Here is an 18,241-nt window from a genome sequence, read left to right as displayed (position 1 = left end):
AAATCCTAACACTTGCAGAGGTAAAAGAAAATCAATGAAAGAGTTGATAGCTGCCACATGGAGATAAAATTCATGTTTAATTGTTTAACAGGGAAAAATATGGCAAAGAACTTTAAAAATTCATATTTTTCTTATTATTGCACATGTTCAAAGTGATATAATAGACCAATTTATGGTTAAAAAATAAAACCTGTGACAGGTTTTGCTTTAAGAAACACAACTGCAGAGAAACTGCTTCAAAAGCCTTTTTAGAAATGGTATACACATACATATATATCAAATGACTAATCCTATTGAAGAATTTCTTACCCAGTATTGTCCGTACTTTGGGACTAAAATCAGTTATAACTGGAGTCTGTAAACAATTATAGCTATAAGCATTCTTTGCCATGGCTTGAAATCCACTGGTAATAACTGATACATCAACTGTACCCTCAATTCTCTGAAATAAGGGGAAAAAATAAAACAATTAGAAAATATTAAATGTTGAGATACAGAAATTCAATGGCTAAAAACAAATAGAATTATTCAAAATAAACTTCCAAAGATTTTTTTTTTCAAAGTCATCAATCAGAGTTAACTATCAGATATTTAGAAAGTTGTGGTGTCAAATGTTAAGTTGCATGTTTGAATTCTTTAGATAAAGCTATATGATATAGTGGTTTTGTGGGTATTTATGATCAATTCAAATGCATCTATAGTATCGGATTTCCCAGGGTTCTGCAATATAGTTCAGATGTTCTGGACAACTGAGTCTCTCTCTCTTTTTTTTTGTTTTAAATATTTATTTATTTATTTATTTACTTATGGCTGCATTGGGTCTTCCTTGCTGTGCGCTGGCTTTCTCTAGTTGCAGCAAGTGGCGGGGGCTATTCTCTGTTGCGGTGCGCAGGCTTCTCATTGCGGTGGCTTCTCTTGTTGTGGAGCATGGGTTCTAGGAGCGTGGGCTTCAGTAGTTGTGGCTTGTGGGCTCTAGAGCACAGGCTCAGTAGTTGTGGCGCATGGCCTTAGTTGCTCCGTGGCATGTGGGTTCTTCCTGGACCAGGGCTTGAACCCGTGTCCCCTGCATTCGCAGGTGGATTCTTAACCACTGTGCCACAGTGGTTGTCCCTGGACAAGTGGTTCTCTAATTAATAAAGCATACGGGGCTTCCCTGGTGGCGCAGTGGTTGCGCGTCCGCCTGCCGATGCAGGGGAACCGGGTTCGCTCCCCGGTCTGGGAGGATCCCACATGCCGCGGAGCGGCTGGGCCCGTGAGCCATGGCCGCTGAGCCTGCGCGTCCGGAGCCTGTGCTCCGCAACGGGAGAGGCCGCAGCAGAGGGAGGCCCGCATACCACAAAAAAAAAAAAAAAAAAAAAAAAAAAAAGCATACGATACTTCAAGTTTTGCGTTTTTTGCTCTTAAAATAGGCTTGAATGTAATTTTTGTTTCTCTTCATGGACAAATGACATTATTATATACTTTGCTGACACAGTTCCAGAATCCAAGACTAAAACCTAAGAAAAATATTTGGTGCTTTCACCAATACAGCACCTATACAATTCCCAATTAGGAAAAATCGTCTTCCTAGCATCTAGTACCTAGTGCACACTCAGTGTTTAACTGAATGACATACTTTAAACAAAGCTTTAATTTACTATATCCCCCAGATTCTCATCTCTATCATTCAGTCCAACACATGCTCAAATTCACTTCTCCTACATCAACTACATAATAATTCCCACACTTAATCTATTACGTTTTTAAATATTAGTGACTGAATTCACTCTTTTTGCACAGAGTAAGTAAAACAGAGTCTTGGTTTAAATTTAAACACTATTTTAAAAAATAAAGAACAATGACTGGTCCTAAGATGAAATATTCCATGGGAAACTTTACACTGTGTGTGTTTTGCCAACAAACTGAAACGTTAACATACTTAAAATATATATTCCTTAAAAAAAAACCCAAAATGTCTAGAATGGCTTCCCTGAATTTTTTAGACTATTTATTACTGCTATATTTTTTTCATCCTTGGATTTACCTTGTCAACTCCCATTCATCATCCTTCCGCCTCTGATAGGACATCAACTTTTCCATGAAACTCTTCCTGACACCCTCTCCCCACTGTATTTTATCTTCATTTTGTGTCTACTTCTATCATTTCAAATGGAACACACTATTTAACATTGGTTTATATGTATGTCTTCCTTAATGATGTTAAGTGTAGAATGTGGAAGATAATATTTTGTATTTGGATCGTGGCAAAAAATGTTGAAGAAATAATTGTTACAGAGCATAACTGAAACTTGCTAGGTAAATAAGGCATTTGTTTAACCCTTTACTGAGATGTTCCTTAATTCATACAATTTCAGACTTAGAAGGAAAACGACTGAAATCAGATGCCTTACTTTTGGTGTTCTGCAGGTTATCTTATTCAAATCCCCTTCAATTACATTGCAGGTTTCATTTCCGACTAATACCTTTGAATTTTCATTAAAGCCAAATCCAGATAGAGTCAGAAGAGTACCACCTTCATAAGTAAAAACACAAAATCAGACAACAAAAACACACTAGATTAACTATAACAAAAAGACACTTTGGCAGTCATCTAACATCATTCAAGAACTGTCTAATCATCCAAGAGACAGGTTGGCAAATGGATCAAGGACCAGCCTCGAGATATATAGAATCATCACCACATACCAGAGTCTGAGCTCTGGAGTCGGGAGCTGTAAAGGGGCTGGACTAAGTGATTCAATGAAATAACACAGATTTGCAACTAACATTTGTTTTTGTGTCTTCATCCTAAAGAGAAATTATGCTATTTCTGTTTACTCAACCAGTGGGAAATGAGAGTGAATTAAGACTCATACAAAATCCCAAATTTTAATACCTTTAAGTAAAAGAAAAACTAAGAAAAAATCCCAACAAAATAAAAATAACATACAATATAAAAACAGAACACACCGAAAAGATCAAGGCCAAAGCACAAAATCCACAATTAAGCATGGTCAAACAAACAAACAAACAAAACACAAAGGAAATGAAGCAGGACAGGAAAAATGTGTTATTTTCTTGCCATCTTCTGCGTCAGCATCCCTTTCCCTGATTTGTTTTTGGAACTTTTTCTGGGTCTAGTAGCTCCACTGAGACTGTGATTATAAATGGAGCAGCTGGTAAGCAGAATAATAACTAATAAATCTTATCTTGACATAATTAATGAGCTTGTTATAGACACATGTAATAATTGATGATATTAATTCAATAACCTAAGATGTAAGTAGAAGCAGTCACCCTGACTTGTGCTTCATACAAAAAGAATTAGTCATCCACTGAATCACTGTGCCTTCTAAAAGAGGAGTCTCCTTTGTTCTATATGAGGAAGCTTTGGAGTCCTCTCCCTTCACCCTGTTCTAGAAACAGTTCAATGAAATGATGGAAATGTATGCAGTTTTCTTTGTTTGGAACAATTAACTATTACCTGCTAGGCTTCCAGAAGCAGGCCAGATGTGTGAGATCTGACTCTGATAAATGAAGTGTAATTCCTCCTCCTCTGTATTCTGTGCTAGTCCAACATCAGCTATGGACACAGCAACTGGGAAACGTCCAGCACTTCCATTCAGAATCTGGCAGTTGATCTCATTTTCTTGTGATAAAAGAAGAAGAAAATGGTCAAGAAATGCTTTTGTTAGATAAAATTACTGAAATTTTATATTTGCAAATATAAACAGTGGCCTTCATTTTTATACTCCAAGAAATATATTTAAGGAAGACTACTCATATATTAATGGGAGGAAAACCTTTACGAACTACCTCATGTTACGAATCAGACAGGGCTAGAAAAGAGTAAGGTAAAATAATAATGAAAGTGGAGTAAACAATTTGCTCCTGAGTACTACACTGTGGCAAAAAAGTTACTATAAGAAGAATTTTAAATCCTAACCTATAAGATCATTTATATGAATAATTCTAAAAACTTTGGTCCAATATATTGTTTATGTCCCAAACTGAGTAAAATATTAGGTTTCAACAAGAAAACTGATAAAAAACTAAGTGAAAAACATTCTTCACTTCATTTAGAACAGCATGTGTGCACTTAATAATACAGGTGCAATACTGACTATTAGATCTCAAGAATGCATAGAAGATGTAAATTAAAAACAACTTAAATGATATGGAAGGGGAATTTGCTTATGTAATTCCAACTTATTAAAATTAATAAAAATACCTAGGATTATGAAAGAGAATTTTTAGGGAGACAAATAATTATAGTCCTCACTTTTCCATAAATAGAAAATATGATCTTTAAATTCTACATTAATACATAGAGGACTATGAAGTTTGGACTATAGAAGTCCAGGAAGATGGCTATGTCCTCTTGCTATGACTAATGAGGCATTTTCAAAGCACGGGCAGAGGGGACCATGGAATATCAGAGCTGCAATTCATGTATTTTTGTGTCCCAGAGACACACTAAAGAAGGAAAGATTTCGTGTAATCACTTTATGAGGAAAAAGAACAAAAATCAACTGTTATGGGATAAAGACACTGTACCACAGTGAAAGAATTAGTCTGTGGTCATAACCAAAGATTAAAAAGATAAGGTATTTATCCAGAGCAGTTTGCCAATTTCATAACCCCAAACGTACTCTATAGGAAAATCACTATTGTAACACTGCTCTTTGACTCTACTTTCTCTTCGAGAAAAACAATTAGACTCAAAAATAATGATTTTAAAAGAATCTACCATTCACAGAAAGAAGAGAGCAACCTGCTGGTCCAACTGAGACCGATACAGTTGAGCTAGGAGAAAATCCCGAGCCTGATACGGTTAGAATTGTGCTTTCTTCATAGGACCCTGAAAAGGATAAATTTAAATAACAATATTAAAATGACAAAACATAGAATCTGTTGTTATGAAATCAGGTATTTCTCAGAGAAAACTGAGCCTATCTTCTAAAAGATATAAACAATAAGCCTATAAGCAAGCAGGGAAAAAAGACATTTATTTAGCAATGGTCCTTTTTTTCCATTGAATTACTGCACAGTGCTTCATGTTTTGAATCTGTGTGTTTATAGAGATTAGTGGAAAGAATTATCTGACTCAGTATAGAATGTTGTAAGGAAAGGAAAATCATTCTTATGACAAAGAAATTAAACAGACATTTCCATATGGTAACTTAGACTAGGACAGAACCTCCATCACAAACTCCTGAGAAAAGAATAAACTGTACAATAAGTGTAGTAGACACTTTCCATTTGAAATAGGATATGATTACTTTATCTGGGATGATACCCATCCTAAAGTGCCTGCGCTATTCCAGGTTTATACTTGCTGGCCCAGCATCCTATACTGAATGTTCTCCATTCACTCTTAAAGGTATCCAGATTTGATCGATAAATGGCACAGTCACCCGACTCATATAACATCACACACAACACAGATTATAAATGTATTTAAATAGCTAAGAATGAAAAACAAAACTTCAAAATTTTAGAAGAAAACATAACCGAATACCTTAATGACGTTAATGTAGAGATGGATTTCTTAAATAAGATACAAAAAGCCATAGTTATCCATAAAGGAAAAGATATATAAATTAAAATAAATCAGTGATTTAAACGTTTCCATGAACAAGATACTAAAAAAAAAAATCATAAGTGAAATACTGGGAGAAGATGCGTGCAAAGGATCAGCAAACATAATATGCAATACACAGTGCAAGTTGATAGAAAAAAGACAATCTGATAAGTGTATAAAACATGTTAACAAGCAATTTGCAGAAGAAGAAATAATCTAAATGTCCAAGAAACATACAAGATATTCCTGTGCATTACTAATCAGGGAATAGACAACATTAAAGCAGTGATGAGATAACTTCTTACACTCATCAGATTGACCAAAATTAGAAACTCATAATATGAAGTGTTGGCAAAGATGTGGGGAATATGGTGCTCTCATACCCACTGGAGGTACAGCCACTTTGGGGAGCAATTTGGTCACCTAATGAACTGAATACACATATACCCATTAATCCACATGTAGGTATAAACCCTAAAGAAGCTCTAGCATGTATGTTATAGTAGGTTTGTACAAGAAAGCTCAATACAGTCATGTGTAAAAACAAAAAACTTGTAAATTATGTAAATGTCCATCAACAGAAGAACAAATAAATTGATGTATCCATGAAGTATTTTAGTGATGAATTAGATATACATAAAACCATATAAATGTTTCTCAAAATGAATGCTGAATGACAAAAGATGCAAATGATATTTACAATGTAATAGCTCATTTGTAAACTTAAAAAACTGGCAAAATTACCATACGTGTGTTATACACAAAAGGGATTTAAAATGGCATGGAAGAATACACACAAAATTAATTACTGTGATTGTCTCTGGGGAAGTTCGCAGGGGACTAACACTGAGCATGGCGCTTAGAGAGAACTATAATTATAAAAAAGTCTGAAGAATATATTCTTTCAACACAAAGTTGCGCTATTTTAAAGATTTCAATGGGTTTTTTCTTTTTGTTTGCTGATTTATAATTAGCAGGTGAATGTTTCTACTAGTCAACAAGACTAAATATATGATTATAGTATCTGAGCTTACCTTTCTGACTGAAAAAAAGCCACCCCTTACAATCCTTGGTCATGCTGTTTATTTCAATCCTTGGGAGTTCAGACATAATATAATCTGTTGTTTTTTTTTTTTTAAAGCAATCACATACTATGAAGGTATTTTACAATGTGTCCCCCTAGACTGAGCTCTCGGCAATAATTTTTCTATCTCTTATTCTCAAATCTAGGACCTAATTATTTTCTTTTACTAAACAGCAGCTCTCTTGTTACCGGCCATTTAGTACTATATCTCCTAGAAGTTGGTGAAACTGGAGAAGCAGAATACTAGTGAGTCCAACTTCAACAGTGATATTTTTTGCAAAGATAATTAATGATCTTTCCATAGCTTTCTGATCAGATAGATTTTTTTCACTATGTAGAACTGTCTGCTTGCCTTAGTTAGAATATAAAGAAATCATTATCAGAGTTTACATTTTTGCTAATTGTCTTCCACCCCATACTCCAAGTTCGAAAGCAAGAGATTACCTTGGGAAGGGCTTATGGCCCAGACTTGAGGAGTAGTTGTGGGATCCCATGTAAACCCACAGTCACCTGAACATTTAGCTGGGATTTCATTAACATAGACTTCAACCTTCAAATAAAGAAACACAGAGGTAACAAGGGTAGCTTGGTGAAATAGACTATGCATAGGATTTAGAAAAAGTAATGGAAATTTGCTTGTTTGCTGGTTTGTTGGTTTCCAAAAATTAGTCTATTCTATTTATACTTTTTCTGTTTTGACACTTCATTGATTCATTCAGCAAATGTGTCCATTATAATGTTAGTCACAGTTGTAAACGTATCAAGCACATTTAACAAAACAGATGACATCCCTGCTGTTACTGAACTTATATTCTAGTGGAGGTAGGACAGAGAGCCTTGCATAAGGCTATAAACTTACAAAAAAAAGAAAATGCACATTATGCCCTGGGGGTAATAAGTGCTATGAAGAAAAATAAAGGTTGCTCTTGGGAAAGTCACCTAAACTCCATACAATTTAATTTCCTCATCAGTAAGTGGTAACATTAATAATTACTTTACAGAGTTACTATAAAGATTAAATGAAAGAATATATTTTCAAATACTAACAGTAGAGCTTGAAATCCATTCTTTTATCATAAGGAAGATAATTTTCCCAAAAGTCACAAAATAATATCATTGAGTTGATCATCTGTTAACAAATAGTCACATGAAAAATAAAGATGTCATCTCTTCTGTTTTACCAGGTCTTTAATGTATTACAAAATAGTTATACATTTAAAATTACATCACGAGGAAACTTTCAAAATTACCTGTGGCTGTTTGCTGGGTGTACGAAGTAGGTCTCCCAGTATGCGCTGTCTGAATAAGCCACCTTCCTTTATCCTTGTAACCATCACGTTAGCCTTTTCTCCAAAAATGTTGGAATCATTGATCTATTTTTAGGCGAGATTATTTTACTAGAAGGTTATAACAGATATGATCACAGTAGTTTTTCTTTTTAAGTTTAAGCATGGTTAAAAGTGAAAAGCCAAAGGATGAAAAAAATTCAAAGCCATTTAATCACATTTTTGAAAAAGAAGCCTCTTCAAAAATGATCATAATCTACCCAAGAAAAAAACTGATAACATCATTGCAGTATCATATATTGCATCAATTACAACTTGAATTAAATGACTAAAATTAACTTGAATATTTAGGATAAAATATGTCTAAGGAACATGAATTTACTTAATTTGATTTTTTTCAAAATATTCTATGCTCTTTCTGAATATGACCATTTTGATAAATGATTCTTAAATAATTGAAAAATGTAGTCCTCTTTCCACCCGAGAGTCAACTTTTCCCCTTTAGCATTTTTGGCCTCTACCAAAACTACTCTTGGTTTTTCATCCGCTCATGGAGTTATATTTTCTGCCAATGGTAAAAATGAAAGCAAATCAGATCAATATGTATAATTTGGTCATTCCAAAATCGTGCTGCCAATATGGTAGCCTTCAGATGCATACAGGGTCTAGCAAAGAGACAGGAGTCTCCACGCTGGGCCTGTGGGAGCCAAAGTGACCAGGAGCGGAAATGATGAATAAAGCAGAGGAGACTGGTCAGGAAAGAGTGAAGGGAGTAGGTGTGCAGACACCAGAAGACGACCAAGAGGAGATCAGTCACTAGAGCTGTCTCAGTTGCAGAATTTTCTTATTCTAGTTTCTGGCCATGTGTTTCCTTAAAATAACCCCCATATCTTTATGACATCCATACAATCTATGTATGGTACATTATATTCTATGTTTATTATTTATATACCTTTGTTTGAATCTCCTGTACCCCAGCGCCTGTTTTTTTCCAGAATGGTTTTATAAATAGAGTTCTGTATTTATTTCCACCGTTTGTATCATTTTAACAACCATTTTTCTATTGATGGGAATTTCGGTTTCTAGGTTTTTTACTATTACAAATAATGCTGCAGTGACTAACTTTGTGCCTATTTCATTTCATATTTGTATTATTATTTCAGTAGAAGAGAGTTAACACAGCTGAGACTGCTGAATCATAAGGTATCTATATTCAGATACAATTAAATTATCCTTCCAAAAGCTCGTACTAATTTACTGTCTCACCAACAGTACATGAGGATGAGAGTGCATCTCACACTCTCATCATCACTACACAGCATCATATTTTTGATGTTTGATATCTGAGCCCCCAGTCTCTTCTAGACCCTTCTCTGTCACATATTCTGAGCCTGACTTCCCTCCCTGCCCCCAACCACACTCTAAGCAAAAGTAATTAGATGAGCTCTTAAGGTGTGGCTCTGTTATGAACTTGAAAAGGTCATCTTTGAAACCAGAAAAGTATCCAAGGTCCTAGAACACAGCTCTAGTGCACAGTGGTAGAATTAAATGACAGCGACGCTGATTATGCTTGGCCCCCCTTACGTATACCCAGATTTAGTTCCGAGACTGCCCCTGACTGTGCTCCTCTTGCCCCCGTCAAAGGCCTTCTAACCGGCATATTCCCCCATAGGGGATCAGGAATAAAGCACCAACAGCTATTCCCCACGAAAGAGAAGGCCTGGTCAATTTAATCTACAACAATCTTCTTCTCAGTTTCCTTTTATTACTGTTTAGGCTATAGCTTGCATTTTTAAAACACACACAGTCTCCAGTTTTTTTTTGGAATGAGGCAGGGTGCAAATAAGCAACGAACACATAGAAGAAAACAGAAACTAGGCGAAGTAAGGGAACCTGCAGCAGATTCTGCTTTCCACATGTGCTTCTCCACTTGACGTGCCATGAGTATCCAGCACAGCTTCCCTCTCGGGTAACTGAGACTTGTCCCACTTCTTCTAGACTCTGGAGAGCAAACTGCAAATCTGCAGCTGACACAGCAGCGGGAATACCTGCACTCGCAGAAGGATGGCAAATAGCGAGAGTCAAAAATTCACAAACCTATGGCCACCCTTAACATACGTGAAATGTGTTTTGTCACTTGTAAACCAACTGTCCTCCTCCAAATACAGAAAAAATGAAATTTGCATATTACTTAGGCAACAAATTTATATATTTCTGAGAAACGAAAATTACATGAGTCATGTACCTCAGACATTGAGCCTTGGCTCAAATACTTTAAAAAAAAAAATCAGTTAACTTTATAGATAACCAGTAAGCTATGGATGTAAAAGAGAAACAAACTTTTGGGAATTTAACCTGGTATATCTGGTGAGGTGATGGAGAAAATGTGAAAATGTCATTTTTCTGAACAATTTAGTTTTACATTACTGACATAATCTCAGCTCTATAAATTACATAGAGAAATAATATTAAAAAGAAATACAACAAAATGTTTATGATGGTTGTCTAGATCAGTACAGTCCAACTGATACATAGACCAAAGTTATGAACTTTTTGCATATACCTTTGAGAACATGTCCGTAAGCGTGAATGTCAAAGCTGCCACTTAGAGGTGGAGATGCTGCTTGAACTCTTTGAATACGAATCTTTGACTCCCCTGGCCAATTATTTCCTCTGTAAACATACTCATTCTCTGTCTCGTTTGTGATTGTCTAGTTTCCAAAATAAATATTGATAAAATGATTAAACATAACAATGGCTAACCGGACTTCTATTCCACCGTCATACAATCCTGTGACATGACATAAATGAGCCTCAGGTATTCAGGACTCCTCAGAACATTAAGGAGAGTCACATAAATCAACACAGGCCATACCTACATAGCTGCGATAATGAGGCCCAAGTCAACTCAGTCATCTGTGCAGCAATCAGCTGGAACCACAGTAATACCTCATTAATTCAGAGTGTACCTACCATCGCTCAAGGAACAAATATTTATTGAGCAGGCATTCTGTTCAAGGTACAATGCTAATCACAATGGGAAGGCAAAGGAACATGAGATACGGTCTTGGCTATCAAAAAATTAAACACCTTTTTGGAGAAATAACATATGGAAGTTTGAAAACTTAACTAACAATAAAAGGAAGTATATGATCAATATAGTGACTGATCCAGACTCAGGAAATACCTGTCTAATGTTGAGTGTCAGTCAACTGACAGAAGAAACATGTGCAATAAAAATTCATAGATTGTAACTCTAAGAGTGAAGATGATATTCTCCTGCTTCTGATCCCTGCTAATTTTGTGGAATTTAAAATTATAATCTCTAGGGGGACTTCCCTGGTGGTCCAGCAGTTAAGACTCCGCACTCTCAATGTATGGGGCCTGGGTTCGATCCCTAGTCAGGAGACTAGATACCACATGCCCAATGAAAGATCCTGCATGCGGCAATGAAGGTCCCACGTGCAGCAACTAAGACCGGGTGCAGCAAATAAGTAAATATTTTTAAAAAATAAATAAAATAAAATAAAATAATACGCTCTATTGCCCACATAAAGGAGTGAACATAAGTGCCAAAAGACATATGAAAGAATGTTCAGAGCAGCTTTATTTATAATAACTCCAAACTGGAAATAGTGCAAAAGCCCATCAATAGAAAGGATAAATGGTTGTATATTAATACCACGGAATATTGTACAGCAATGAAAAAGAACAAACTATAGCTAGCTATACGCAACAGCATGAATCTCACATTATCAAATAAAAGAAGATGCAAAGAGTACATACTGTATTATTCATTGATATGAAGAGTAAAAACAGGGAATTCCCTGGTGGTCCAGTGGTAAAGAATCCGCCTTCCAATGCAGGGGATGGGGGTTCCATCCCAGTCGGGGAACTAGGATCCCACATGACACGGGGCAACTAAGCCCACACGCCACAACTATTGAGCTCGTGCGCTTCAAAGAGAAAGCCCACAAGCCACAAACTACAGAGCTCAGGTGCCCTGGAGCCCTCGCGCCACAACTAGAGAGAAATCCGTGCACCGAAACTAGAGAGAAGCCTGAGTGCCACAATGAAGAGACCTCATGCAGTAACAAAAGATCCTGCTTGCCTCAACAAAGATCCGGCGTGCTGAAACTAAGACCCAATGCAGCCAAAAAAATATGGGAAATAAATAAATATTTTACAATATTTATTTTTTAGAAAAGAGTAAAAACAAGCAAAACTAATTAATGGTAGTAGAAGTCAAAATAGTGGTTATCTAAGGGTATGGGGTAAGTAATCTCCTGACAAGGAAAAGGCATAAAGAAAGCTTTGGGGGGGGCTCTAATTTTCTTTATCTTGATCTGGGTAGTGATTACATGAATGCATTTACTTTGTAAAAATTCATGGACTTCAGCAAGATTGCAGGATACAAGATCAATACACAAAAACCAATCACATTTTTATGTATAAATAACAAGCATACGGAAACTGAAATTAATACAAGACCCATTACAATGGCTTCAAAGAAAATGAAATACTTACATATAAATCTAACAAAATGTACTGAATCTGACCTGAAATTGCAAAATGCAAGATGTAATCAAAGAAGACCAAAATACGTTGGACAAAAAAAAAGCAAAGAAGACCTAAATAAATGGAGAGACATACGGTGTTCATAGATTGGAAGACTCAACATGGTAAAGGTGTCAATTCTCTCTATAGGTTTATATGCAATCTATAGGTTTAAATGCAATTCTTATCAAATTGCCAGCAAGACTTTTGTAGACATAAACAAGCCTATTTCAAAATTTATATGGAAAGACACAGGACCTAGAATAGCTAAAACAATTTTTCACAAGAAGAGTAAAGTGAGAGGACTCACTCTTCCCAATGTTAAGGCTCACTACACAGCGACAGTGATCAGAAGGGTGTGGTATTGGTGGAAGGATGGACACATAGAGCAATGGGACAGAACAGAGAATCCAGAAATATATCCACACAAATATGCCCAACTGACTTTTGATAAAGGTACAAAAGCAATTCAACAAAGGAAGGATAGCTTTTTCAATAAATGGTGCCAGAGCAACTGGAGGGATAGACAAACAAATGAACCTGGACCTAAAACTTCACATCTTATACAAAAGTTAACTCAGAATGGATCATGGCCTTAAATGTAAAATGTATAACTATAAAACTTTCAGGACAAAAATAGAAAAATATTCAGGATTTAGGGATAAGAGTAGAGTTGACTTGAAACCAAAAGTACCATTCATAAAAGGAGAAACTTGATAAACTGGATCTCATTAAGAGTGTGGTTCTGGGCTTCCCTGGTGGCGCAGTGGTTGCGCGTCCGCCTGCCGATGCAGGGGAACCGGGTTCGCGCCCCGGTCTGGGAGGATCCCACATGCCGCGGAGCGGCTGGGCCCGTGAGCCATGGCCGCTGAGCCTGCGCGTCCGGAGCCTGTGCTCCGCAACGGGAGAGGCCACGGCAGAGGGAGGCCCGCATACCACAAAAAAAAAAAAGAGTGTGGTTCTATGAAAGACCTTATGAAGATGATGAAAAGGCAAGGTACAGACTGGGAGAAAATATATGCAAACCACACACCTGACAAAGGACTTATATCTAGGATATATAAAGAGCTTTAAAAACTCAACAATAGGAAAATAGTCCAATTAGAAAATGGGCAAAAGGCATGAACAGATATCACAGAAGAGGATATATGGGTGTTCAACATTATTAGCCATTAGGAAATGCAAATTAACACCAAAATCAGCTAACAGTATATACCCCATCAGAATGGCTAGAATAAAAAAATAGTGATAATGCCAAATGCTGGCAAATTTGTGCAGACACTGGATCACTCATACATTGCTGGTGGGAATGTAAAATGGTGCAGCCACTTTGGTAAAGACTACGATAGTTTCTTACAAAACTGTACATGTGCTTACCATATGAACCGATAATTACACTGATGGGCAATTAACCCAGAAAATGAAAACTTACATCACATGGAAACCTACAGATAAATGTTCATAGCAGCTTTATTCATAACACCCCAAACCTGGAAACAACTCAGATGTCCTTCAAGGGGTAAGTGGTTAATAGACTATAGTGCATCCATCCCATTAAATGTTACTCAGTAACAAAAATGAACAAACTATTGATACATACAACAACTTGGAGGGGTCTCAAGGGAATTATGCTGAGTGAAAAAAGCCAAAAGGCTAAATACTAGTATGATTATATAAAGTCTGATTCCTTTTCCACAACATTGTTAAATGCCAAAATTATAGAGACATTAGTGGTTGCCAGACATAAGACTGTGCAGAAGGGAGGGAGGTGGGTGTGGCTACATAAAAGGGTATCATGAGGGATCCTTGTGATGGAACTGTTCTGTGGTGGTCAGCTGAATCTACACATGCAATAAAAATTGTACAGAACTACACATACACAGGCATACAAATGAAAGCATGTAGAACTGGTAACATCTGAATAAGTTTGGTAAATTGTATCAATGTCAATTTTTTGGCAGTGCTATTATGCTGTAGTTATAAATGTTACCATTGGGGGATAATGGGTGAAGGGTATGGGAATATTTATGTATTATTTGTTACAACTGCACATAAATCTACAATTATCTCAAAGTTACAGTTTTTAAAATAATTCATTAATCTGGACATTTAACATATGTGCACATACGTTATTACATTTTGTTATTACACTTTGTTAGAGAGCTAAGAGACTGAAAAACATTTACAAGACATTTATCTTGAATGTACTAAGACTAAAACATTGGGCCTGGATGGGGTAAAAGCAATTTTCGTGGAACACTTATAGTTTTTCAGTCTTTTTAATCATAAAACTGTTAACACAAAGTTCTCCGTGAGACTCAAATTATAATATTTAATTATTATTTAACCTTTAATCTTGAACTTATTATACTTGGTTTTGATTTGTTGTAGGAAATTATAGTAACGAATTGTATATTTTTGTAAAAAATTAAATGTAAGAATACTCCTCATAATTGTAACATTTAATACAGATCTTATACCCAAACAGTACAAAATACTGTCCAGATCCTCTTGGAATTATGGAAAACCATCTCTTTCCCCTTGTATCAATTTTGATACAAATAAAAAAATAAATGGTGTTTATAACAGAAACAATTTTAAAACATATGCAGAATCTCAAATTTTCTTTCAATAATCTCTGCTCAAAGATCTTTATTGGGAGAGCCCACAAATTTTTCTTTTACCTCAACAGCGAAAACTCTACTTAAATCTGACTAGCTGATTCTTAAGGCTATTTCCTCCTGCTTTTTTCCCCATCAATATATTTCGTTAAAAAATTTTTAATGTTTAAAGTGAATTTTCATGCTCAAGTTCAACAAGCCTCTAAATCTTCATTTTATCCTTAGAATAACTGTCTTGTTCTATTAAAAGATATCTAATCTGTGCGTCAGTTCTTCATAGAAAAAAAAAAAGTTTTGGGCTTCCCTGGTGGCGCAGTGGTTGAGAATCTGCCTGCTAATGCAGGGCACACGGGTTCGAGCCCTGGTCTGGGAAGATCCCACATGCCGCGGAGCAACTAGGCCCGTGAGCCACAACTACTGAGCCTGCGCGTCAGGAGCCTGTGCTCTGCAACGAGAGGCCGCGATAGTGAGAGGCCCGCAAACCGCGATGAAGAGTGGCCCCCGCTTGCCACAACTAGAGAAAGCCCTTGCAAAGAAACGAAGACCCAACACAGCAAAAATACATAAATAAATTAATAAACTCCTACCCCCAACATCTTCTTTAAAAAAAAGAAAAGAAAAAAAGTTTTAAGTTTACTAGGTCAAGGCTAATGTTTCATAAGTTGAAAATAGCTACTCATAAAATTCTAAGCTTACCTGCCCAAAGCTCACAGCCATCATGGGTATATTATAACTGCAATTACATGATGTCATGGTGACAGAATATTGGTTGGTCATACTTGATCCATTAATTTTGGTCTGATTCACCTGAAAGTGCTTTAAAAATATTCCTTTATTTGCTAATGCTGGAAGTCTTCTCTTTGGCATTTCTAAAGAACATAAATAAACAAAGTAAATGGGAGATAAAATTGCATAGCTTGTGCTGCTAAAAAGAAAAGCATCAAATAATATCCACGTGTCATGGAATAAGCTGTTTAAAATCAAATTTTAGAAAGAAGACCTTAAGGAAAGTAGTTTGTGAAGCTTGGCAAACCTTCACTTCTAGAATATAAAGCTTTAAAGTCTTTTGATATATGAGCCTCATTGGGTAAAACAAAATACTGAAAAGCCACCAAGCTCTGGGTTCTATGCAGCCTTCTGTGGGCCAGTTAGTTTCGCTGTGTTGTAGGTCCCTGAACATGGTGCTCACTAGGATGTGTGTTCCATGAGGGCAGGACCAGGACTGCCTGGTCCTCTGCTCGCTCTTTGGTACTAGACACATTGCCTGCCACATGGTAGGTGCTAAATAAATGTTGCTTAAGAACTACAACCTTTATCTCAGCACAAATCAGCTGTCTTAATGTGCTCCACCAATCACAATGAAGGTCTGGTGATAGTGGATTCAAAAAGAGTGACTCAAAGTACAGTAACATTTAGTTTTTAGCCAGTTGAATCATGACCTTGCACTTGAAAACTGTTCCAAAGGAAAGGATTTCAAAACTCCTCTGAAATATGGTAATAGTCACTTATTAAGGTGACTGTTTGGAGTTAGGCTGATTTTTAAAAAGATTGCAGTTTAATTTTTATTATTTTATTCACATATCTCACATATGAGTCTATTAACATAACTAGAAAAAAATACTAAAACTATGAGAAATAAAGTTTTCATTTACAGTTTTACTAATTATCACAATAAAGTCCACGGAAAGTTTCAGCTCATTCTTACTAAACAGACGTCAATGTCAATAGTTGCCTTTCAGGAACAGATCTCTATGTTGGTAGTTGATTTCTCAAAAATCAAACAAGGCAAAATTAGAATGTTTGCCACAGTTTACCTGTAAACAGAATCCAGGACTATAAAACTAATTCCTGCTTTAATGACAAAGTTTACATTAAGGATGCATTTATTTTTAGAATAATCACCTGGTCCTATTCATTAAAAAAATATATGATTTAAACCACAGTATTATTGAGATGAAAGAATGACAGTATTTAGAGATTAATGTTTCTATCTAACCTACAGAATATAAATAATGTCCACAATAAGATTTTAGTACAAAGTAGGCTTAGAAGGTTTAGGTTTTAGATATGAAATGATACAATATACCATCCAATGCTGCAATTGTAGATGTCTGTCCAATGTATACAATATCCACAAAGAAAGACTGTGATTCTGATGCTTTCTGCAAACTAATCCTCCGAAGAGAAAAACTGGTCCCAGTGTATTTGGTTTGTATGAGATCCAGAAGGTCTATACAAGCGTAGGTCCAGCTGAAATATGGTTGTTTAATTAGGTGTATAGATCAGTTAGAATGTTCAATGTAAACAAATACATTATAAAAAGCATTAAAATCTTAAACAGTAAAAGTTTTTCTTTTCCCACAAGAAGACCATAAGCAAGCTTTATTAGCACAAAAAACAGCCACAAGGGACAGCAAGCAGAAACTTTACATTGGCAGTGAAAGATTTAATGTTGCATCCAAAAGATAGGTTTTCTTCTATTTGTAACAGGCTCTGTGTGCTCTCACCCACCTGTCTGTTCCATCGCCTGTCACTGCTTCTGTCACTGACCCCGTGGGCACATCTTGTTTTCTCCTGATGGAATTCAGGGACCTAGCTCCGAGGGAGCATCTACAGGCCCCAACTCTGGTTGTCTCCCCACTTTCCCCCTTTCCCCCAACTCATGAGGGATCCCTCTGAAAAGTTTTTTAAACCTTTAAATAATAAGATTCCCCTTATAGTCCAACATATTACTATGAGTTTTGGAGTATACACGTTTCTAAAGGTATGGAATGAAAGCTGGTCCCTGCATTTTGAAAATAGTATTGGGATGATCAAGAAAGCAGAAAGCTTGAAATTGCAGAGTTGGAAGTAGTTTCTTCATCCAGGATTTTCATCCAGAAGCGAACTCCCCCATCAACACCACCTTTTCAGGAATTCCCTCGTGGTCTAGTGGTTAGGACTCGTGCTTCCACTGCAGAGAGCATGGGTTTGATCCCTGGTTGGGGAACTAAGATCCCACAAGCTGTGCAGTGCAGCCAGAAAAGAAAAAAACTGCCTTTTCTTTCCATCTAGGTATTCTAATCTCCCTCATCATCTTACCTGTTATTTCTTGTCTTTGTTTTGTTTTGTTTATGGTTATCATTTGGTT

General features: G+C 36.3%; 1 protein-coding gene across 1 annotated transcript in view; it reads right to left on the bottom strand.

Moving 5' to 3' along the window:
* The window catches only part of PKHD1L1 (PKHD1 like 1), a 153,645-nt gene that overhangs the window by 89,147 nt on the left and 46,257 nt on the right, over positions 1 to 18,241 (bottom strand). The window contains exons 22-31 of the mRNA XM_007114624.2: positions 17,198 to 17,361; positions 15,808 to 15,980; positions 10,497 to 10,644; positions 9,827 to 9,981; positions 7,898 to 8,020; positions 7,092 to 7,197; positions 4,730 to 4,840; positions 3,464 to 3,628; positions 2,391 to 2,512; positions 310 to 442 (exon numbers count right to left, since the gene is read on the bottom strand). Of these exons, the coding sequence (XP_007114686.2) occupies positions 310 to 442; positions 2,391 to 2,512; positions 3,464 to 3,628; positions 4,730 to 4,840; positions 7,092 to 7,197; positions 7,898 to 8,020; positions 9,827 to 9,981; positions 10,497 to 10,644; positions 15,808 to 15,980; positions 17,198 to 17,361 (1,400 nt within the window). The remainder of the gene's footprint in view (positions 1 to 309; positions 443 to 2,390; positions 2,513 to 3,463; positions 3,629 to 4,729; positions 4,841 to 7,091; positions 7,198 to 7,897; positions 8,021 to 9,826; positions 9,982 to 10,496; positions 10,645 to 15,807; positions 15,981 to 17,197; positions 17,362 to 18,241) is intronic.

This window comes from Physeter macrocephalus, chromosome 15 (genome assembly GCF_002837175.3).
Source record: "Physeter macrocephalus isolate SW-GA chromosome 15, ASM283717v5, whole genome shotgun sequence".
NCBI lineage: Eukaryota > Metazoa > Chordata > Mammalia > Artiodactyla > Physeteridae > Physeter > Physeter macrocephalus.
This window is presented reverse-complemented; position numbering and strand designations above follow the sequence as displayed.